General features: G+C 40.3%; 2 protein-coding genes across 12 annotated transcripts in view; both read right to left on the reverse strand.

Annotated features, from left to right (window-relative positions):
• sox6 (SRY-box transcription factor 6) overlaps positions 1-2,698 on the reverse strand; it is a 132,699-nt gene extending 130,001 nt beyond the window's left edge. For 6 of the 10 annotated variants that reach the window (XM_046388394.1, XM_046388362.1, XM_046388378.1 and 3 more), the window contains exon 1: positions 2,241-2,698. The gene's annotated coding sequence lies outside the window, so the exon portion shown is untranslated. Of the gene's footprint in view, positions 1-350; positions 655-2,240 lie in introns of those variants that run through there. The other 4 variants (XM_046388402.1, XM_046388386.1, XM_046388351.1 and 1 more) reach the window with 2 other exon arrangements.
• Positions 2,699-10,107: 7,409 nt separating this feature from the next.
• plekha7b (pleckstrin homology domain containing, family A member 7b) overlaps positions 10,108-22,757 on the reverse strand; it is a 66,042-nt gene continuing 53,392 nt past the window's right edge. Inside the window, exons 16-29 of one of the 2 annotated variants that reach the window (XM_046388422.1) lie at positions 21,805-21,885; positions 21,517-21,666; positions 20,785-20,886; positions 20,524-20,635; positions 20,103-20,302; positions 19,341-19,532; positions 19,144-19,258; positions 18,927-19,018; positions 17,832-18,071; positions 15,853-16,080; positions 14,950-15,083; positions 14,602-14,750; positions 12,080-12,217; positions 10,108-10,753 (exon numbers count right to left, since the gene is read on the reverse strand). In XM_046388422.1, coding sequence (XP_046244378.1) covers positions 12,093-12,217; positions 14,602-14,750; positions 14,950-15,083; positions 15,853-16,080; positions 17,832-18,071; positions 18,927-19,018; positions 19,144-19,258; positions 19,341-19,532; positions 20,103-20,302; positions 20,524-20,635; positions 20,785-20,886; positions 21,517-21,666; positions 21,805-21,885 — 1,920 coding nt within the window. In that variant the 3' untranslated portion in view covers positions 10,108-10,753; positions 12,080-12,092. The remainder of the gene's footprint in view (positions 10,754-12,079; positions 12,218-14,601; positions 14,751-14,949; positions 15,084-15,852; positions 16,081-17,831; positions 18,072-18,926; positions 19,019-19,143; positions 19,259-19,340; positions 19,533-20,102; positions 20,303-20,523; positions 20,636-20,784; positions 20,887-21,516; positions 21,667-21,804; positions 21,886-22,757) is intronic. The other variant, XM_046388431.1, reaches the window with a different exon arrangement.

Raw genomic sequence — 22,757 nt, forward strand, 5'->3', positions numbered from 1 at the left:
ATTTCCACAATTACTAAAACGCGCATTCAAGTTGCACAGAAGAGTAGAAAAGGAAGAAGATGATAAATTAAGACGCCGGTAGTTTCTGTTCACCAGAAATGAGTGAGAGATGTTAAATAAGAGCCAAGTGCGGTTCTGTTGCATCAAAGGGCTGTAACGCCGCTTCTCACTCGTTCCCCTCTCGCTCTTTTTGTGAGCGACACGCTGAGCTGCACAAGCCGTCAGAGACAAACTCCTGTAGAGACAGAGCCGAGTGTCCCTGTATAGCAATCAGGACAATGTGCTGAATGGGCAGTCTAATTATAAATGTCCCATTTAGACTTTGCATTTGGTGTCCAGAATCGCCTTACCTTATGAGGAAACCTGCGCTCGGAGCTACGCTGCAGAGCAACTGTCCACAACACAACGCCACAGGGATAAAAAGCAAACTTTAAACCTCACACAACACGCGGCTGCTCTGCTGCTTTTCCTACCCACTTTGTAGAATTTTCCAAGGATGTGTTATTGTTTGGGGAGTTTTAAGGTAGAAACACGTGAGGGATAATTGTGTTTTCATTAATTAGCCACAGGTGTGTTATTTGTGTGGTCACAAAGCGCACGTGCTCAGTGTTTCATAAATTCAGAAAAGACACAACTTTACCATCCAGTTGAAATTGAAAGAAAAAACAACAAAAAAAAAGTTTCCAGTGTTGTCAAAGCTGAATCTCTTAGTCAAATGTTATCACAGCTCCCGCAGCCGCCTCAGAAGGCTCGTTTTTCTGCACAGGGAGTGTGTGTCTTCAATTTTGGAAAACATCTTTAAGTGTGGGGGCATCTCCGCGCAACACACGCTTGTTCAGCCAGTGATATTTCACTTCATCTTCCATTTGTGAAAAACCTGGAAAATTATTTATTAGGTTTATGCAGCATTAATATTTCCTCACTGATAATGGATTAAAAAAAGGTGATTTCCCAACACTCGTAAAAGCACCAAAGTTTATTTTACTTTTTTAAAAATAATAATAATAATAATAATTACACGCTGATTGCTTTATTTAAAGGCGACCTCATATATTTTCTGAATTGTCCTGCGGCAACAACCGCCTAAATGCAAGAAAACAATTAATCCTTATTAAGAAACATTTGCACTTTTAACAAGAGACCCTCTGTCTGCTCAGCCCGGAGATCGAGCTTCAGACATTTCGGCTTAAATGGGAAAACTGTCTGCTCAAGAACATCTTCTTTAAATGGACAAGGCTTGCCGATTGTTGAATTTAATTTATGGCTTATGCATTCTTTTGAGGTCGATTCCCCTGACCCCCCGAGAAAGTTAAAGAAGAGCAAAATTCCCAGGCTGCACGGCGGCCAGAGGCTGTGGGCGTCTAACATTTAAAAAAAATAATAATAAAAATAACAATAGTAATAATCAAACAACAGTTCAGTGGTGAGAGGCAATTTGAAGGCAAAGAGGCCCGGAATGTATAAAGGTAGCCTATAATGAGACGTGAAGGAAAGCTTCAAATAAACTTGTCCACCCTTCTTACACAGAGAGGAAAACCTACCGGGGCGCACGTCATTGTCAATGAATAGTACCGCTTTGTGGACAGAAGTGAAACTGCCATCAGCACAGGAAAGTTACGGGACATGTAAACACAAACACTAAAGCGATGTCAACCTTTACATATTTAACAGGCGAAGAGGGAAGAATGGCCACATGTTTGTGGTGTTTAGTCAAAGTGTTATCGGTGACCGGGTTGCTGTTAGCGCTGCCGTTCACACAGCGCAGCCCGCGTCCGCTCGCACGGCTTCACGCTGCTCAAATCAACAAAGACGGAGGGGGAAAGGGCTGATTTTAAACCTTCAGACGATGGTTCAGAGTTTTCAGAGTTTAGTTAGGAGGTTAGATGTTGAATTCGGCGCGGATTTTGCCGATTCTGAGCTGAAGGCGAACCAGCACCGCGCCGCTCTTCGTCTCGCGTGTGCTGCGCTTGTTTTGGTGAAAGCGACGTATCAAATCATCGCAATATTTGAAGTTTGACAGTCATTCTCCCCGGGGCGAAATGCGCTAAACTTGCGTGAGCTCAACACATGCACAACTTTCTTAAAAAGGTTTAAGAGGAGAAAGAAGAAGAAGAAGAAGGAGAATGCGCGGAACATTTCACAGAGCGCGTTCGACTTTCAGGACTCAGCAATCAAACACAAGGTGAAAATATCAGGACAGCACAGAGCATGTTGAAAAGTACAACAAACGTCTTGTTTACCTTGATGATCCGAGTCTTGGAGAAGATATGTATGCGTCCTTTCCCGTGCGTAAAGACTGCTGGGCTAAGCTACACTTTGTAGAAAATGATCACTGAGCTATCTGTTGAGCGAAAAGTTAAGTCTGCTCGCACGGGGCCATATGAGGGGATCCCGTGTGCTCTCTGTGAAGTTCAGCTGTCCAAAACTACAAGTACCTTTTGTTGTTCGCCTGTCTGTTCTTTATCTCTCTCCCTCTCTCTCTCTCACTCTCTCCCTCTCTCTCTCTCTCTCCCTCTTTTACTCAGTCAGACAAGAGAAGACGATGGGTAGAACTGCTGTCAATCTTGGCAATCAATGCGCGCAGCCATGTCGCAAGTATTCAAAGCATTTCCCGTAGTGCAACATCAGAAAGTGAGTGGCCAGGGCATTGATCTGAGGAAGGCAAAGAGGCAGGACTCCCCCCTCCTCCTCCCAGACAAGAGATGCGAGAGAGAGAGAGAGAGGGAGGGAGGGAGGGAGAGAGAGAGAGAGAAGGGGGGGGGGGGTTGTGGTGAAATAAAAGTATAGACAGGGGAGATGGTTGTGACTGCCCTCAGTTTAGTCAGTTTTATAAGCTTATTTAAATGGACATCACTTATCGACGCAGCGTTTGCAAAGTTAACAACAAAAAAAAACCCTACACCCCCCCCTCTCCACCAGAGCTGAAACACACAGTTTCTGCTCTCTCTTTGCTCTTTTTTTTTGGTGACTTAGTGACAGTTTTTGTATTTATTTTCTCAGAAGACAAAGAGCGCACTGACCTCTCCAGCTTCAGTCAACGCGTTTTAAAAACCACCGTGTTTTTAGAAGAAAATGCGTCGAGCTGAAGTAAGAAAACGAGAGCAGGTGAGAGAAACCCTGTCAGAGGAGGCACGGGGGCTATTTCACACGTGTGTGAGACAACAGCTTTTATCTGAATAAACTAAATCAGTGTACTACGTGAACTTGTTCTTTCTTATGACCCTTTTTATTTTTAAGAAACAAGAAATATTGGTTTAAACAGTATCCAGAGGTGTCCAGCTTCTCTTCAGATATCTGGAGATTTCATGGACCAGAAGTCACATTACGCACCTCAGCTTTTTAGTTCATAAAATAATCATTTTGACATATCATGCTTTAAAAAGTATGTCCAACATGTACATTCCTCTAAACATGCAGACGGTTTTAACATCATTTTCACGCCTTCTCATAATTATTAGATAATTAAATTGTGACATCTAAAGAGCATGTCAAAAATAAAAGACTTACGAAAGACACTCATACAATTTAAATTAGTAGACCGATTCTAGAAATAAAAGTAATTGATGTTTGATTGTTTAAAAAAGAAATAATGTGGGAAATTGGACGAGAGAAAATGGCATTTTCCAGCATCACTTTTAACTTTTAATTTTCATACACTGATAAATTTTATTTTTTAGTTTCTGTATATATAAAAAAATCCATCAAGGGGTTTTAATACAGAAGATTAAAACTAAAATATGCTATTTTGGTACGCTATTGTATACACAGTTAATATTATGTCAGACCATTCATTTACATTCATTTAAATAAATCCTACATTATTTCTGAAAAGCAGGTCAGGGAACAGCCCTTTGACTTCTGAAATTAAAGCAGATCTGCAGCGGCTGCCGGCAGCACACAGGTTGAGATTATTTGCCAAAACAGAAGCTTTTGACAATGAAACACTTGTCTGTCCTGAATGAGCATATGTTGTAAATTATCAGCTGAGCTTGGAGTGGGCCCACACATGTCAAACACACAAAATATATCACAACAGGACCGTGCGCAAATCAGCGACGACTTAAAACAGAAACACAAGAGCGAGACAACTGACGGAAAAGTTGGAACCTATAAACCTTTTGTGACAAGGATGAAAAAGCACATACCAATACACGTGACAGCAGTCAGTCACTGTGAATACCCCCAGCTGAACGTGCCTTAAGTGTCATCAACAAAATACCGTGTGTCACGTAATAAGAAATAAGAAAGTTACTTACAAAGAGAGCAGACAGCAGGGAGGAATTTCTGATTGTTAACTGCACAGTCACATAGAGCTAAAAGAAGAGGGAGGAGAAGCAGAGAGAGACACAAGGAGGGAGAGAGAGAGGAGAGAGAGTGAGGGAGAGAGAGGGAGAGAGAGAGATTTGGCTACACAAGTCATCCACAACATGGCATCAGCTCAGGCTCCTCACTGTCCCTCTCTTTTGGTTCAAGGTGAAGTAAAAAACGCACCGCATCTCCATCAAGGAGCATCGCGGTGTCCAGCCGCGCAGCCGCTCGCTGCACGCAGCGCGCCTCAGTTCACTTCCCCTTTGTGCAAGTTTGAAGTTTGCCTTTTTTTTTCTGTGAGGTGTGTGCGTGAGTGTGACATTTGTTATAAAAAAGAAAGGAAGATTTTATCCGTGGGAAACTTTTTTCTGCACTTCTGCGCCTCCTGAGATTCCACAGTATAATGTAGGAATGTTCACACCTGTCGCCTGTTTTACAGAAAGCCCACACACACACACACACACACACACACAGAAAGCTGTCAGTGTGGTGACATTGTAGACCTTCCTGTAACAATGTAACTCTGTAGTTTAGCAGAGCCATACGTGATGATTCGTGTGTGATGTGTGCTCTGAGTGTGTCTCTCCAGGAGCGGACTTAACAACGACTGAAATGTGCGTCTTTCATGTGTCTCATACGCCACCTTTTGGACACTGCGGGAAACGTCTGCAAACACCCTCCACAACGCACAAACCAGATGACATAGAGACAATATCAGAGGATTTGGCCCACAACCTTCTGCCTCTGTCAAGGCTAATATTGTGCTGCCTTCAGCTATGATTAAATTTGATCAGCAGTCCAACCCCGATGCAGGCTCACTGTAAAGCATCGTAGCAGTGAAAAACGTTATTTAAAACAGGAGTCTGCTGTTTTGTGAAAAGGGCAATCTTAGCTACATGAGAAAAGACAAAAATGATACCAAAAAACTCATTGTATTTGCTTAATGTGGTATTTATCACCAGGCTTTAATCTGTGCAGTGAAAGATGATTATTTCTGGGTGCTGAGCTGAGCAGGTGCCAGCGGGTGCCTGATAGTTCTCAAAACACAAATATAGACTACTATTTCTACAGAGGTGACTGTAATGGCTTCCTCTTTACAGCTCAGATGGCAGTGCGTGAAGCCTGCACGAAGAGCAAAAGACAGTCCAACTTGTTGGGGGGTAAGGCAGACACATTTGCATACCCTGTGAGTCTTTGATGCATCTTGAAATTCAAGTCTAGCCCATAAATATTTGAAAAGGAGAGTGCATGAAAATCAACATTTTTGTTACATTAAATTAACATGTGTTCTTCTCCTGTTCTGCATGGTTAATTAGAGAACACCATTCAGTCAGTGAGTGAGGATGAAGGGCGGAGGGGGGGGGGCTTTGATTACAGTGAAGCCAGAGCAGGTTTCAAAAGGTGTGCAGCTGATTCATGCTTCTCGATGAGGATCCACAATTATCTGCATTATGAAAAAAAAAGAGGATAATAAAAATTGTATTTTAAACCTTTAAGCCTGGCATTAACAGCAACAGCTAACGCTTTATTTTAACACCCCTGATTCACTTTTCTAAACAGTTTATTAAACGCTACGTTATAAGAACATTTTTAAGTGATGTCCTTTTGACGACTTTATCTCTTTGCACGAAGCAGCCGTGAACAAATGAAGATATTAAAAGAAGGTAAAACATATATATATATAAAAACGCATGCCTTCAGTACTTTCAAATACTTTTATTAGCAGTTATAACCCTGTTGTACGCTCAGTAAGTGCTGAACAGTGTTATTCATTATATAATCTTAAACTCTAACCTACAAAGGACTGGTGCACACACATAATGACATTTACATATTAATATTCACATTCTCCAAATCAAGCATGCTATCCATCCTGACATCCCAAAATGTGCTGACGAGCAGACATGCTTTTGTTTTTACACTTTTAATCAATGATCAGGACTTTTACGAGCACTGCTTTACAGACAACTGGTGGATTTTGCTGTATTTTAAATGTGTAAGGATGAAGCTTAAGTAATTCCTTGTAGCAGCTCACAGCCACAATGGTGAGCACAACAGGAGACTTGAAAACGTTCGGACAGATGCAGTACGCTTATGTACGTGCAGAGACGGGATAACACACCTGCCATCAGTGAGACGAATCTGCCAATGATCACAGCCACTGACACAGTCCAGCTGTAAATCCACAAATCCATCACAACTTAGTCATCACTGAATGCCAAGTTATGCAATTAACTCAAACACTATTTGCATACATGCAAATCGTCTCTCTCTCTCTCTCTCTCTCTCCCAATTGGACTTGCAAAGTGGGACGCTCTGTTCTCATTAGTTGACCCAAATCTTTTACTTGTAACTCTGGATTTCATCAAAGTTTAGTCAGGATCTAATATTTCCTTTCAAGTTAACAGAGAAGCACTGATTAATCATGTTGCAGTAAGGAGTGCAACATGCCAATTCTAATTATATACTTATCAGGGACACATCACACAGCCTGCGCCAACAGGGCTACAAATATCAACCCTGTAGTCCTCTTGAAGGCACAGTGACCACTTATTCACCTAATTAATGTCAAAAAAGATTGCCTGCTCATTGTTATTTGTCATTTGAGGCCCAATCAAGAATCTTGTTCAAAGCGAACTTGTTGCTTTTCACGTAACAAACAATTCAAGAATCAGTTTTTGTTCTGCAGCGACAGCCTTTGTGTTTTTGAATTGCTCCATCAAAGGACATCTTTTAAAGTTATTGGATAATCTGACAGTTGCGACTTTATCTTTTTTTAACTGACTTATATATACATATAAAAAAAAAAACCCCTGATGCACGAGTGATGCATCACAATGATACTGCACTGTAGAGCCACACAGCAGATGCATTTATAGCCTTTTCGTTTCAGTCGTTAAACGTAGTGTACTTCACTTAGATCAGTGTGTATGTGTGCATGGAGCTGCTAGATTAAAGAGGAGGCCCAGAGGCATTTGGTTCATTTACAAAGCAATTGCTTTTATGTACAAAAAGCCCAATTCACTGTAGGTATTGTAAAAGCCTTCCGTTTAAGGGAAATGAGATTAATTTATTGTTTAACTTAACACAGGACCTTCTCAACGCACACTTAATCATTTATGTTGAAGGGATTGTGTTCTCTGGCTGTTTAAGCCAGTAAACGTATTAATCGGTGTTTAATATTTTCACATTTGTATCATCCCCCAAATGGTATCACAACTGTAAAGACTGAAGGTATTTTCCATTTTAAATGAAAGATTACACAAAAGGCATTGTTTTAGTCAGTGCCAATAGTTAGGCCAGCGTGGTGCAGCATGACTGCAATTCAGCCTTCCCTTTATTCTTTTTATAGCACGCGCGCACGTTGGGAAGAATATTCAGTGATTCCTGCTCTTCAATTATTCAGCAAATCACCATTCCGTTTCTTACATATTAAAAAATGTACCGTATGTGGAGCTTGAAAATGATAAAACAGCATAAAATACTCTTTTGAAATCAAAGCACCTATTGCATCGGCTTCCTTGGTTTTGTATTTGTACAATTGGACTACAATCTGGATCCCCACAGTGTGCAAAGGAGGCGCTGGCTGTGTTTCCACTGTAGTCTAATCCTCAGACATTCACAGCAAGTAACAATAATATTTATGTGATGGAAATAGGTATCAATGGGAGTCAGTGTAGGATTTCTCCTTTCTCTTCCCCTGTCAGGGGAAAACTGTGAATATGTTACAAATGCAGTGTGCAGTACAGTGAACAATATGGACCAGAGAACAAGCTCAGACTCCGCAGCATGGTCTCAATAGGCTCCTTCCTTTCAACCACAGATCTGTCAGAAAGAAAGCCGGCATAAAAAAGCAACACAGGTTAAAGCTTTAACCTGATCAGTGTCATTTTACTTACTTTAAAGAGACAATTTTTACTTTTGTGATTTGAAAAGAAACGTTTTATTATCTTTCATTTACTTCTGCAAAAACTACTCTTAACAAACATGCCTGTCAGGGAACTGAGCAGTATGTGTCTTAGTCTTAGTAGAAAAGGCATTTCTGAAGCCAGTACATGTTTAGTAAAGGATTATTGCAGGAGGCCTTGATTGCGTTTAACAGAACAGGACCCAATTAGCATAATAGGCCCTCTTTCATTCTCTTTGAAGTCCAGAGCATAGAATAACAAATGTATATGAACCACCAGCCAAACGTCAATACATGGAAATGCCACAATCCTCAGTGGAGGGTCTTGGGTGAATTTTTGCAGGAGGAGGGAAAAACATCCCATTTTATTGCAAAATAAGCAGAATAGAGGATGCGATGGGTCTTCTAGCCACTAGGGCCAGCAGGCGCTGGGGGATCCTGGAGGAGAGACGGAGGCAGAGAGGCTGTGGCTGCCGAGGGACGTGCATCCTCCTCTCTCAGGTGTTTTCAAAGTGCACCGCGATGCAGACGAGTGAAAGTAATTACTCTCCAATTACAGATAAAGATGTCACTCGGGAGGGAGCAGCAACACAGCGGCTCACTATGAGACAAGCAAAGGAGGGCGAGGGCGCCGTATCCATTTCAAGTGTGTGCATCACGTCCTATCAGCTTAGCTATCAGGGTGAGTTTTTAATTTAACATGATAAATATTTGGGGTCAAAACTGCAAAATTTGCTAATAGTGGCAACGTCGCGCAGTCTACTTAAAACATTCTCTCTATATTCTTTTTTTTTTTTTGAGTCAGAAGTTCAATACATGTATTTCTCAGAGGCTTCCTTTACAATTGCAATGGAGACATAGTTCATGATTTAAAGATATGAATTCTGTACTTCAGAATCCGGAGTTATTAGTATCCACCTTCTTGGATGAAAATACACGGAATTAAAAATGCCCTTTCGAGATGGAAAAAGCTTTGAACTTAAGAAACATTATAAGAATCCTCTCTCTCTCTCTCTCTCCTTTTTTTGTATTGAAAGTTCACCTCCTTTGAGCCTGCCATAGTTTGGTTTCCTTTCCAAATAATAGAATGAAGTTTAATGGGTCAAGGCAATCAATGTGAAGGTTCAAACAGAATGATGAAGCTATGATGAGTGCACATTTTGTACTTTAGGGTCAATAAACGCTCCACTGAAATTTAATAGATAACAAAGGGTCTTTTTGAAGTTAAGTGAGAGTTGCCTGTCTTAGTCTAATTTCTCAGTCAGAGTAAGAATAATGAACCCTAAATCTTATGACTGGATTTAAACATCTGTGCACGTTGTCCCGTCCAGCTCCTGTGTTGGAAATCTCTGACAAGTGAACTTGATGATTCTCGAATCCCTGAGACCTTCCGGGATTATTTTTGGCAGCTGTGTTGATAAAAAAAAGACTTCCAATCTCATCGAGAACTTTTTTTTTGTTTGTTTGTTACAACTAATTTGGTTGTCAAAAAGTAAAATAATTATTAGTGACACTGAGCATCAGTTAGTGATGCAGGAACACCAAAGTGTCACATAACACTGTCGTGATCTCGGTTCTTTGTTTTGTTTCCACTGTTTCTGCTGCAAGTTTGGTTGAACAACACCAGTGATTTCTATCACAATGTCACTACTAATAATGTCAATTATAAAGAATTGTAAGTTGTCTCATAAACAAGTTTTTTGTATCACTAATGTAGGTGGACAGAAGGACATACATGATTCTGTTTACCTTTAATGTGATAGAATTTTATACTTGTCAGATGTCCAAGCCTATGTGGTATTGAACTTACTTGAACAAAAATGAAATAAACAAAAAAACGATTAAATAAAATAAATTAAATTAATATATGTGATTAACCAGGATGTTGTGTTAATAACTTTAATATTCACATTTTTATAAACTTCCATTGCGCAACCTTCTCCAGTCACACAGAAAATATGTCAAAGGTTATTTTCATCCTGATGTAAGCAAAAATAAAATTAATTTTGGCAAACTAAAAGAAGACTGGCAGTGCTACAGGTACATACATTTCAAGTGGTGTGGTGTAAGAATATTATCTGACTTTTGACAAAAATACTAACATTATGACACATTTAGTACCTCTTGTTTTTAACATTCTGTACCTGACAAAAAAAAATAAAAACAGACAACCCCCCCCCAAAAAAAACAAGCTCCCAGTTTAAATCACACTGCAAGTAAATGCAACTCAGTCATACCTTGAAAATATGATACAGTATACAATTCAAAGTGCAATGACATGTAGAAAATATTTTATTATCGTTATTATTATGAGATTTTTTGAAACAGAGTTAATAATTAGCACAGCAGGTCCCATCAGAAAGTCTTCCATTTTCCTGTCACTTTCACCAACTGGGAACACTTTAACGAGTCAATGCTGCTTTACTGCTGTATGGAAGGGTAGAAATGTTCAAAATCAAAAAAAATTGTCAATTTTCTTGCAGAATCCGGATGTTTGTTCTCATGGAATAGCACCTTAGTGTCCAGAAATTGCTTGAGCTGAGAAGTGATAAAAGAGAAAGGCAAAGTAAGTACAAGAAGAGTAAAAATATCATAAAACAAGATGGCTGCAGAATATATCTAAATCAAATAATGCCTGAGATTTTACTAAAAGACGATTAACAGCTGCCATGTGAAAGCCACAGAGCTAATAAATGTGAGAATGAGAGAACAGTACGTCTTACATGAACTAATGCATCACCGTGCACATAGAAAAGAATCTCTCATACTCTTCCTCAGTGTGCGAATTCTCACTTTTAAAACACTTCAGTGAAGGTTGTACTTCTGCTGTTGGTGAACAGTTTTGCACACGTTATTAACTATACTGTATGCCATTCAGAACTCCAGCCATTGACACAAAACTGTTGGTTAGCAGAGCAACTTTTACGAACAAACTGCTCAGCTGACCTGAAAATGGGATGCAAAGACGACAGAGAAAAAAGAAAAGAAAAGAAAAAAGAATCACACACAACACAGTAAGAACATGAAGAGCATGCAGCCACTTAAGTACTCAATGGATGAAGATTCGGTACAGATAATAACACATTTAAGTCCCAAGTTTAAGTCAAAATGCAGCTAGATGGACACTCAGTTACTGTATTCACAGTGTAGTTTCTGTATGTGTGCAAATGTGTGACGCACTTCTTCTTCATTTAATCTTCATCCACAATTGAAATTTATTTCAGCACCATGCGTACATGGATGGCTAACGGTCATGTAAATAAATCACAACAAAATTAAAAACAACATTTAGTAATCAAATATTGGCTGGTGCTTGGAGGTTTCTTTTAATGAGGCAGTAAAATGACACAAAGCCTTTTTATTTTTACAGTAGCAACAGTGATATGTACTGTTAACCCCCCCCCACTCCGACTTCTCGCTGCCAGGCTACAGATGGGGAGCTAATTGGTGTTGTGGAATGCATCTGTGCTGACTGCTGAACTGTCAAGGTGCTAAATCAAAAGGTGTCTCTTTTGTTAATTATACACAATGCTACAAACAGTCTTGTTCGTTTGAGCCCTTTCTTCCCTCAACCACCCATAAATATTTTGGCACTGGTACAAAAAGAAAAAAAAAACAAAAAACAAAAAACAATTTACACACAATTATCACAGTGGGATGAGCAGACTGCCTGCAGATGTTTGTTTGGATTATAATGGGAGCAGAGGCAGGGCTTCCCTAACCCAGACAAGATGTGTTTCCTGCAATCACAACAGAGCGGTAAGCATGAGGTGAGGTGCAAAGCACACAGGAGCCCCCTCTGTTAGAGATAAGTAGTGAGGCCTGGGAAACATTAGTACTGTAATACATGCAGTTAGGCCTTACTTTATTTCTCGGATTAGACAAACGTGTAGTGAATCCCGTTGCTTAGAGGAGAGGGAGGCGCCAGAGATACAGGAGGAAGAGGAGGAGGCGGAGGAGGGGGCGGAGGAGGAGGGGTGGGGATGTTAGCCTGTGCAGGAACTAAGGAGGAGAGGACAGAGGGGAAAGAGAGAAGGGAGAGAACGACATTGGTGGTCAGTCAGATGGCCAGTCGTGGGACACTTTTACGGTCACAATGAATACTAAAGCACACAGCATTTTCTGTGAAAACTGTGTCAAATCTGTCAACTACACCCACACTTTCTATGCATATCACACTGGCTGGATAAAATCTAATGTCACTGTATATGTCGTTTTTTGTATCATTCTGAGAAGAGTCAGTTAGAGACCTTTAATTAAGAATAACAGATCTTATATAATTTTGTTAAGCCATCAAGTCAACCTCGATGCTAAACTTCCTGTAAATCCAACGTTTCCTAGAAGCAATCCTGCTCACAGCGATCTGCAGCAATGCCCACAGTGACGTCACGCATCTGGAGATATCAATGTGGTATCTGTCACGACACAAACTACAGAGCTAGTGAATTAAATGGTGAGTTGTTTGACTGGAAGTTAACTGACCAAAAATGAATTGGCTAATCATTTGAGCCAATAATTAACAAAAAAAACCAAAAAAAACCCATAAAATTCTCTGGTTCAAACTTCTCCACCATTTGCTGTTTTTCTCTGTTTTACATATCAAATGTACATTAAATATAGTTGGATTTAAGTTGACTGAAACTGAAGCAGTTAATCAAAGAACTAAATGATAAATTACTCGATATTAAACATAATGAGAGATGCAGTTGTGGTATAAAAACAAATCCGTGGGGCTGACAAACTTCTGTTGTCTCACAGTATGTACGGTCATATCAGCCGAGTCTAAACCATATCCATATCCAAAGATGCTTTCAAAAATATGTAAAAATATGAAATTACAGATGACATGAGATCTAACAATATTAAAGTAATCAAAACAAGATATGTGGTGCTCAGGGCTACAACTAACAATTATTTTTATTATCAATTAATGTGCCAATAATTTTTTTAAACTGACAAATTGTTTCGTCAATAAAATACTGAAAATCATGCTTTCCCAGAGCCCGAGGTGGCATCTGCAAAACATCTAGTTTAGTCCAAACATCGGTCCAAAACCTAAATATATTAATTTAACTATTGCACACAAGAAGAAAAGCATTAAGTGCTTTCATTTGAAAGGCTTAAAGCAGACAAAGTTTAGTGCTTTCTTCTTATCTTACCAACTGGTAAAATAGTTGCTGATTAATTTTCTGTCATTAAAGATGCCCTTCCCTTATTCAGGAGAGTAAAAAAAATCCTTGAGTGCAGATACAGTGTTCTTACAAGAGCACCTCGGTGTGGACATTTATTTTCAGTCTGGTTTCACAACCTGGTTTATTGGTTCAGAATCCAAAGCAGTGAATGATGTGAAGGTATTTTACAACAGTAGTTAGTTAATATCGCCTTTTAACATTTCATCAGCTTTACAGAAAAGAAAAGCAATGAATAGCTGAAGAGGCACTACACGGGGAAGTTTAGAGATGCTTTTTAATCTTCCTGAAAAGTAATTACAAAATACCAAAATTAGAAGAACACATTCAGCTTTCAGAAATACCTTTTTAATATATACTGTAGGTAATTTCACTGCTGCGTATTCCTGCTTTTATGCTGGCATTATTGAAGTCTCTTGTGCATAATACTGTGAAAAAGACTTCTTTTAATTCAGGGATTTGAAAGTGCACCAGCATACCTTACTTTAACACCAAAGGCAGAGAAAGTCATTGATTCAGTTTGACAAGATGCCACCAGTTATATTCTCTGACATTTCTCTATGCTGGAAATAATGTTATAATTGTTGACTTTGCCTCACTGTGCATATTAAGCCTCCACACATGCTGACAGCTTGAGCGTTACTGTGTGTGACAGATTTGTGTGTGTGTGTGTGTGTGTGTGTGTGTGTGAGGCAGACAGACTGACAACCTGCTGCAGCTACAGTGAAAATGAACTTGCCTGTCTGCTGTAGCATATGAAAGAGATGAAAAGTGAGCGAAGTGTCTTTTATGCAGGTTCAGAGGTATGTTCAAAGCGCCAGCGTTGGTATGCAGAAGGAGAAGAGAGTTTGACTGGGTCATTGATCAGCACACAAAATGGCCTCATCAAGCGATTCCTCCCCTGTCTGAAGGATTCTACATGGATTGCAATTAGAGGCTATCTGCACTCCTAAGAAGGAATAATGTTCACTTATTAGGAAATGAACAGCCTTATTGCTTGACTCTGCACCTTACGCCCTTCACATCTCCACTCCATCAACCCAGAATTCTCCCCATTATCCCTTCTTCAACCAAAAGATGTAAATTTGATGCCCGGAGAAAATTTACTTAAGTACAGGTACACTTTATTAGTATTTTTTTTATTTGTTGTCAGGCACTTTTTGTATAAACCTACAACAAAGGATGTAAATGACCAACCTGTGACTAGTTTGCTCTTGAGTGAAGCCTCTGAGGCGAGAGTGTAGGACATGGTGATGATCCTCTCCTGCTCCTGCAGAGCTGAGTCTAGTGCCACCAGCCCCACTTCTGGCTTGTCCGCAGGCACTGTAGATGCTACGTTTTGCACACTGTCCGATGCACAAAGAATCACACCACAGTGACAAAACATGATGCATTAATAATTAACAATGTGAAAATGCTGCCTTGCTCATGGACAAATCTGTAGGGTGAATGAGTGCCAATAAAGATTCTGAACCCGCATCCCCCAGATCAACCATTTATGAGAGGTACTTGTACGCAAAATCAGTATAAGCTGATTTCATTTACCTGGACTTCGCCAAGATGCTCTTGATGCGCTCCACCTTACGATGGCGATCCTCCACTTCCTGAGGACTGAGAGGCTCCTCTGGCTCTGAATCCACATACCGCTCCGGAATCAACACTTTCTGAGGCTTGGAAAGCTGTAGAAAACAAATGTTTTGTGGATTAAGATTCAAAATGCTTTATTATCATCCTAGTGTACAGGTGACAAAAATGATAATCTATCCACTGGCACAGCTGAAGGAAACTGATATACTGTAACAGTTTTATATAACATTCATTAAGTCAGTCACAAGCAGTTAAACTGCTCTTGGACATTTAGCTAGTCGGTTAAAACCACAAAGAATATTTTAGCTGGCACAACGCAGCAGCACTCTCACAGTTATTGTGTTGTGCAAGCATTCTTTTCATACCGTCAATGTCCTGCTTGTTGCAAACGATGCCGTAACACTTTCTGCCACAGTTCACATACATTTCATTAGCGCACTCATCTGTCAAATATCCAGTCATACAGGATGGAGAGAAAAACAATCCACTTTGTTGGCGTCAGTCATCGTCACCTCAGCTTAAGTCTGCACACACTCTGTATTCATGATAAAACCATCCTATGTGAGTGTGTGGGCTGAACTGCAGCTTTATAGGCTTTACTTTTCATGTAACTTTGCTCTCTAACTTGGTTCAGGCCAATGTGATCAAAGTTTTTGATGAATTTCTTCTGGTATAGTTCACAGTATAGTGTAAAACTGGTTCACACACCCAAATCAGGTTGCTCTTTTTATTTAGAGCTCCAAGTTCAGCTGAATACAAGCACCAATCTGATGATGTGATGTTGTTTCTACCTGCACCATATTTATGTACTGACATCCAACCTATCAGCTGTATTTGTTCACTGAGACAAAAATAACTTACCTCTTTGTTGAGGTCCAGGTTGTAGTCAAGTGGTTCCAGGTCGACCTCATGGGTGGGAGGGCTTGTGGCCATGAAGTGGAAGGTCAGCCATTCGTCAGAGTGTGAGCGGGGTCTCTCTTTGTGCTCCGGAGGTCTTTCCTCCCCCTGAACGCTCCTAACTCCCTGCGCCTCCTCCCCCTGAACAGCCCTCTCAAGCAACTGCAGGTCAAAGTCCTGCTCTCTCTTCCACTGGACAACGCACAAAGGAAACAAAATAGACCGTGAAACAAATTGCAGGATGCTGCCATTAAGTTATCTTGTTCATCAAGTAAAGGTGTAAGTTTCACTTTCTTCACACATGACTTCACAGCGTTATCACTGCTTACTGGCTGCTGTGCATGCATGTGTGTGCGGATACAGGTGTGAAAAGGGAAAAAAAGAGGGAGCATGCATCAATATGTTTGAGATATGTATGCATGCTGATATGAAACTGAAAGCTCTCAAAACGCAGCATGCTGTAAATCCTCTAGAACAGAGATAAAGAAGAAGGCACAATAACACTGAGACAAGAAGGGGAGATCACTTCACTCATACTGAGGACAGTTTGACCACACAGGACCATATTGTATTTCAATGACAAATAAAAAACATGGCAATGAGTTCATTAGAAAATAATGTTTATTTATTAGCAAATGTTCACATTTGGAAAAGGAAGGGCTTTTATAACTGACAATTAATTAGCAGATAAAAATGCCGAGCAAACACTGATACCACTTAAACTCCATGAAAATGGATGTCACACACATTAGTACTGCCTAAATAACAGGCTTCCTATAACAAAGACTGGGAAGTGGTAGATGGGGCTATCGTAAGCCCAAGTCCATTAACACTCAGACCAACTTTATATTCATTTAAGTAAAAAAAATATCCATATCCAGTTAGAAAAATGCCATGATTAGGTTGAGATGAGAAGGCTTAAATAGGTTTCTCTGAGTGCATGTCAGTGTTTTGGTCAGTAGAAAATAAGAAGGCACTTTCTTTCTTTCTCTCTCTCTCTCTCTCTCTCTTTCTCTCTCTCTCTCTCTCTCTCTCTCTCTCTCACACACACACACACACACACACACAAGCACACATAAATGGACTGCTTAGAGACAGCAACAGGACTTAAAGGACAGCACAAATTAATATTTAAATGAGGACAGACAGGACTCCTGGCTGCTATTCTGAAAGCAAAAGCCACTGTTACTGGGTAGAAAACAACATGGTAGTAATAAGAATAAAAGCAACTACAGCCAAGACATGGAAAGATCAGTGAAAGGTGGTGAGAATGGATGGATAGAGCAATGTTATGGTCTGTAACGAAGGTGTGGGTGACACTGAGTGACTGCGTTTGAGGTAATTAGTGTGTTATGCATTTGATAGGCAAGATATACAGTATTATTTATAAAGATTTCGAGCAAGATTACATCCCCTGTTCAATATAAATGGAATAATTTCTGCTTCATAATAAACCCCTTCTGAACATATAGCAGGAACTGTTATCTGCTTATCTGTGTTGACCTTTTTCACGACATTTTGACATGTCAGAGGAAAAGCACAAATGTAAAAATAATAAAATTATTGCTGATGGCTGAATTCCATTTAATAGCCTCAGTTTCAGGATCCAGATATTCTCAGCATTAGAGCACCGTCACAGTGTCATGACTTCCTTGATACAGAAGAATAAAATAGAGCCATTGTTAATTAGTAAAACGTGCTTTTCTGACCATTCTGACCACCTGTCAGTCTGAAAACAACATGCAGGACACAAGCAACTCTGAGCCCAACAGTGAATTACCACACTGCACTAATTTAACGAATTACTATCACCTCTGCAATGTCAGGAACAAAGACAGATTTACGCTGAGTGAAGGCATGCATGACTAGTATAGATCGCCGCTCTCGGTCTGGCTGTCGTCATGCATGCGAGTGTGACGTGTGATGCCGTTCTAGTAACATACTGATCCCAAATCTGCTGAAAGCGGGCGTGAGGATGAGGAGGAGGCGCGTGACGACGGCGAGGAGTGGCGATCTCCGTGACTCAGGGTACGTTTGCGCTGGCGGACGAGGGCCTTCTGGTGCCTCTTCATCCTCTCCAGCTGCTCGTCAGCACTCATTTTGCCCCTCTGCTGCTGCTGCTGCTGCTGCTGCTGCGCCGGGTCCCCGGAGTACAGACGCTCCAAGGCACTTTTTGGTCTCTCCTGAGAGGAGTGGGAGGAAACAGAGTTGATAACATAAGCAAGGAAGAAAATAAAAACAGGAGAAGGTGAAAGTGTCGCTGCTGTTAATGAGGAGCGGAAAAAGGGGCACAATAGACAATGCAGTTTAGAGACAAGGTTATAACTGAAGCACACAGAGACAATCATTTGGACAGTGTACATTATACCACATAATGCTTATTTTTCTACTCAAAAAACAAAATGCTAATAAGTAATTTGAATATATTTTGGAGATAGTTGCTTTGAGATTACACAATAAGTAAACATTATCATTTATTATCTGTAAGTGGTGGCTTCTCACATCAAAATGTTGCCATGTTTGATGTGAGAATGTCTAAATCATTCAGATATATTTGTCAAAATGTGAGATCTGAAATACTTAGAAAATTAAAGGACAGACAGTCGGCTCAACGGGATGAGTTTTTATTGTGTGATTTTTAAATAATGAAAAATAAAAATATTTAGATCTAGCGAAAATAATGCTCAAAATAGTCATTTTAAAAATTATACATCCTTTTTATCAATTTAGCAATTGATCACATTTCACAAATACATTATTCACTTGTTTCAGACCGTGGTTTACTTTTAGTCTCCAGTGCAGAGCCAAGACAGGATCCCTCACTGACTCTGCACCAGGAAAAAATTCTAACAGATGTTGATGTAGGACAGAAATGTTAATGTGAGCTGCAAATATCAAAGAATTGACTCATTCATGAATTTAATTTACATCTAAAATTGGACTACTACATACTATTGTATCTGCGCTGTCGCTCTACTGATTTGGGTACTCAGCTTTGATTCAGTCTTAACTATTCGATTCTTAGTTGTGAGGCTCACCTTCACGCCGGCCGCTGAGGTTGCTCTTCGCAGGGTGACATAAGAGGAGATGTTTGAAGACTGATTTAGCCTAAGCGAGGAACCAGCCACTCCTGAGGGAAAGCCAACAAACATTAAAATGCCGTCCTTGACTTGGCTATGTAGCCAAATGCTGGTGTAGAACATACTGTACAGCTAAATAAATCTGCTGTATTAAGTTCCTCAGTCATCTTCTTACCTCTGCTAGGTAACGTCTGGTAACCATCACGTCCAGATGTTGCTGCACTGACGTGGCTGGAGCCGTCGCCGGCTCCCATAAGCTCTGGATCGCTCAGGAAAGGCCTCAGTTCCACCTGAGACCCACAGATGGATAAGAAAGTGTGCATTTTTTTGAATATTGTGCTTAGATGTCTAAGTTTCACACACTTTCTGTACCTTACTGTCTCCGTTAGTGTACTGGCCGGTCTCTCTGTCCCTTTTGCGTTCATCTGACTGTCGTTTGAGCCCGCGTACAGAAGTGTGTCTGATGACCGTCGTCTCCCGGGGCAAAGGGGGCACAGCAGGGGGATGCTCATCAGGACTGTAGAGCTGAGGTAGAGGAGGTCTGGGAGGCACATCATCCTCACCCTGCGCACAGAACAACTTTTACCTACTGATAAATTCCTAGTATGACAAACAACCATGGACCTCACTCTGCTGTGACTGCACGTCCTTTCTAAAAGACCAAAAAAAAACACTAATGAATGATGTTAAATACAAATTTGGGCATATTTACAATAAAGGGTCCCTGTGGAGTTTTTTTTTTTTTTTTTTTTTTGGATCCCTGTTTTGTTTATCACGTGCATCGTGATAAGAAATTATGATTGGACATTTCCGATGCTTTGTAATCCAAATAATCCAAAATCCCAAAAATTGGTAGACTAATTTATATGAAAATAATGAATAGTTTTAACCCTTTATCTAATGTTGAAAAATGTACAGAAACACTGTTCCAAAAGAGAAAAGGTGATGCTTTTCTGTAAGGAATTTTTGACCAGTCACTGGCTAATCACACTTTTGGAGATGGCGTATGTGACTAGTTTAGTCAGCATAGCTACAACAAACTGCATAGTGCAATCACTTTTTGCAGCTTTGTTTTTCATGCAGTCAAAAAAAAAAAAACACATGAGGTTTACTGCTACAGCATAGGTCACTCACCCATTTAAGTCCACTGGTGATGGTTGCAGAGTGGCGTAAAGGTTGCTGGTTGGGGTTGGAGGAAAGGATGGGTGTGTGGCTACTGGGGCTGAGGTGGGGGCTGTGCTGCTGCTGCTGGGACAGTCTCATCTCCATAGCAGCCGGGCTCCCAGACACAGAAGGCACTGATGACGCCGACACCGAAGGCACAAATTTCCTCTCTGGGGAGTTCGATATACATACATGTAACAGGAATACATACACATGCTGTTAAGACAGCGCTTTGTTTTCCCATAGGAGATGTTCAAGGCATTTGTACCAAGTATATGCTTAAGAGGTAAAGATGAGACACAATAGCATGATAACGTGGCTTACACAGCATCGAGCAGAAAGCAAATATCGCTTTGCGCACATGGAACCTTCCGGATGGCGCTTGTCTCACCTGGGTTGGTAACCGAGGAGATAGTGACTTTGTAGTTGGCTTTAGTTGCACTGAGGCCTGCGATAACATCCTCAATCCTCCATAGCTCTTTTCTAATCTGGACCTTCTCTTGCTGCTCACAGAGAAACACACACACACACTGAAGGCTGATACAAAATCCTCTCAACATACACAGAATTCTTTGCCTCGACTTGCGTATATGAAGTCAGTAGACTGTAACTTGAATGACTTGTTTGCATGTGTTAACACTGAGCCACAGACCTGAGAGAGACCGCTGCGGTTCATCTGCCCCTGCAGGGCCGACTTCAGCCAGTCCACATCTCTCTCCAGCTGGCTGTATTCATTCCACGCCTTCTCCATCTCCTGCAAAACAAAGCGGGACACTTTGTTTAAGACATCTCGTGATGTTCCAATCCATTATACAGATTTACAGTCATGCTTAGAGTAAAGCCCCTGTGTGGCGAGCGCAGGTGTCCATACACGCTTGGATTGTCCATTGAGGTTGTTCAAATGTGTGAACGCAGCCAACATGGTCAGAAATTTCTTTGACAACAAGAGCCAAAAATACTTGTTTACTCTTAATCCGACAGGTTTATTTGTAATTATTCTGTTAAATCTTTTTTCATTAAAACACAAAGATTTTAAATATCACTGAACATTTTGGCTAAAGTGTTTTCTGTGGCAGCAATATGTACTCATCGGTTTCTTACTAGTCTCAGATTTGTTCCCCAAGCACTCATTTTGATAGTCAAAGTCAACCTGAAACCATCAAAAGGGAACAACTAAAAATAGAACTGAACATCTTGTAACCAAGCAATAAAAAATAATGCAAGTGGTGGCAGGAGACAGTAGTTTGATTCAGAGTAAATTATCTGCCAAAACTAAATGAACTACATTGGGGGAAGCATGTTGCAGATCTTAACTTTAACAAAGCAGTCAAAGAAGCTATACTTTTTATTATATGCATGAACTTGGTTGTAGCTTGTGTCTTACTGTGGAGACTTGGGATATTTCAGCCCTGATGTGCACCACATCCTCTTGTAGTAATTTCTGCTGATAGGCAATCTTCTCAGCATGGGCAGGCTGATCTCTGTACTGCTCCATCTGCTGGTGGGAAACATCCAGCACAGACTCCAGCTTGTCCTAGATATAGAGACATGAAAGACACAGTAAGAGGAACACAAGAAGCAGTTATGGACCACACCAGTACAGGCTGACACACACTTAGAAATACTGCACATATAAAAGTTAAATCATTTATGATTCGTTAAAAACAAAAACCTTGTCCTCCTTCAAGGTACGTATCGTGGCCTCTAGCTCCTGTAGTATCTTGTCTTGTTCACACAGTCGACTTAACTTCACCTAAAGGGAAAATATATTGAAATAATAAGAATGAGGGAAAACAAAATGAACTCTAATCTGTCAGTTTGCCTCAAACAGTCCACCGTGCAGACATAATCCAACATAAAAAACAAGAGAGAGATAAAACAGTAACTGGGCTAGGCAGACACAGTATCTGCAGACGGTTCAGTTTTTTTCTTGGTTCAACTTTATTCCAACAAAGCAGCCAGATGAGATGGATTGACCGCCTACTGTAGTCTCTGCTGTCTGTAAATATGTCAATAAGGCTCATCTATGTGAAAAGCCCAGAGGAATTCCTCTCATCAGTGCAGTGAGAAATATCAAAAGGCTCTATACTGTCTGGTTTTTGGGGGGGGGGATCTGGTAATACCCATTATGAGTAATCATAATCAAAAATCCATATTTTCAAATTCACTTTTGGAGAAAACCGTGTTTATTGAGAGTGACAGATTTGTTTTCCCAGAAATGGGTTATGTGTTTATGAAAACAACATAAGACTGCCGAGTTCACAGTCTTTCTCACACAGTGTATTTTCTTCTCGGATCTATTTATCATTCTGTTCAATTAATAATTAAGCTGTTTTTATTTTGCCGCCGTATATTGTTGTTTTTAATTGCATGAAATATTCATTGTTCAGACAAATTTACTGAGCAATTTCTTATAAATTGTTAAAGTGGAACAATGCTAATGATGAAAAGCCAGGACATCCATCTTATTTACCTCTATTCAGCAGAAAACAAAGAGTGAGAAAAGCCAGATCAGGCAAATCAAACTGAAAAATTTAACAGCTCAACATCTAAAACTCCCATTACATGTATTTTTCCCTTTAAATTGCAGGGAGGAAAATAAAAGCTGCGGTCGATACTCTCAGG

The sequence above is a fragment of the Scatophagus argus genome, chromosome 1 (assembly GCF_020382885.2).
Source record: "Scatophagus argus isolate fScaArg1 chromosome 1, fScaArg1.pri, whole genome shotgun sequence".
In the NCBI taxonomy this organism is placed as follows: Eukaryota; Metazoa; Chordata; class Actinopteri; family Scatophagidae; genus Scatophagus; species Scatophagus argus.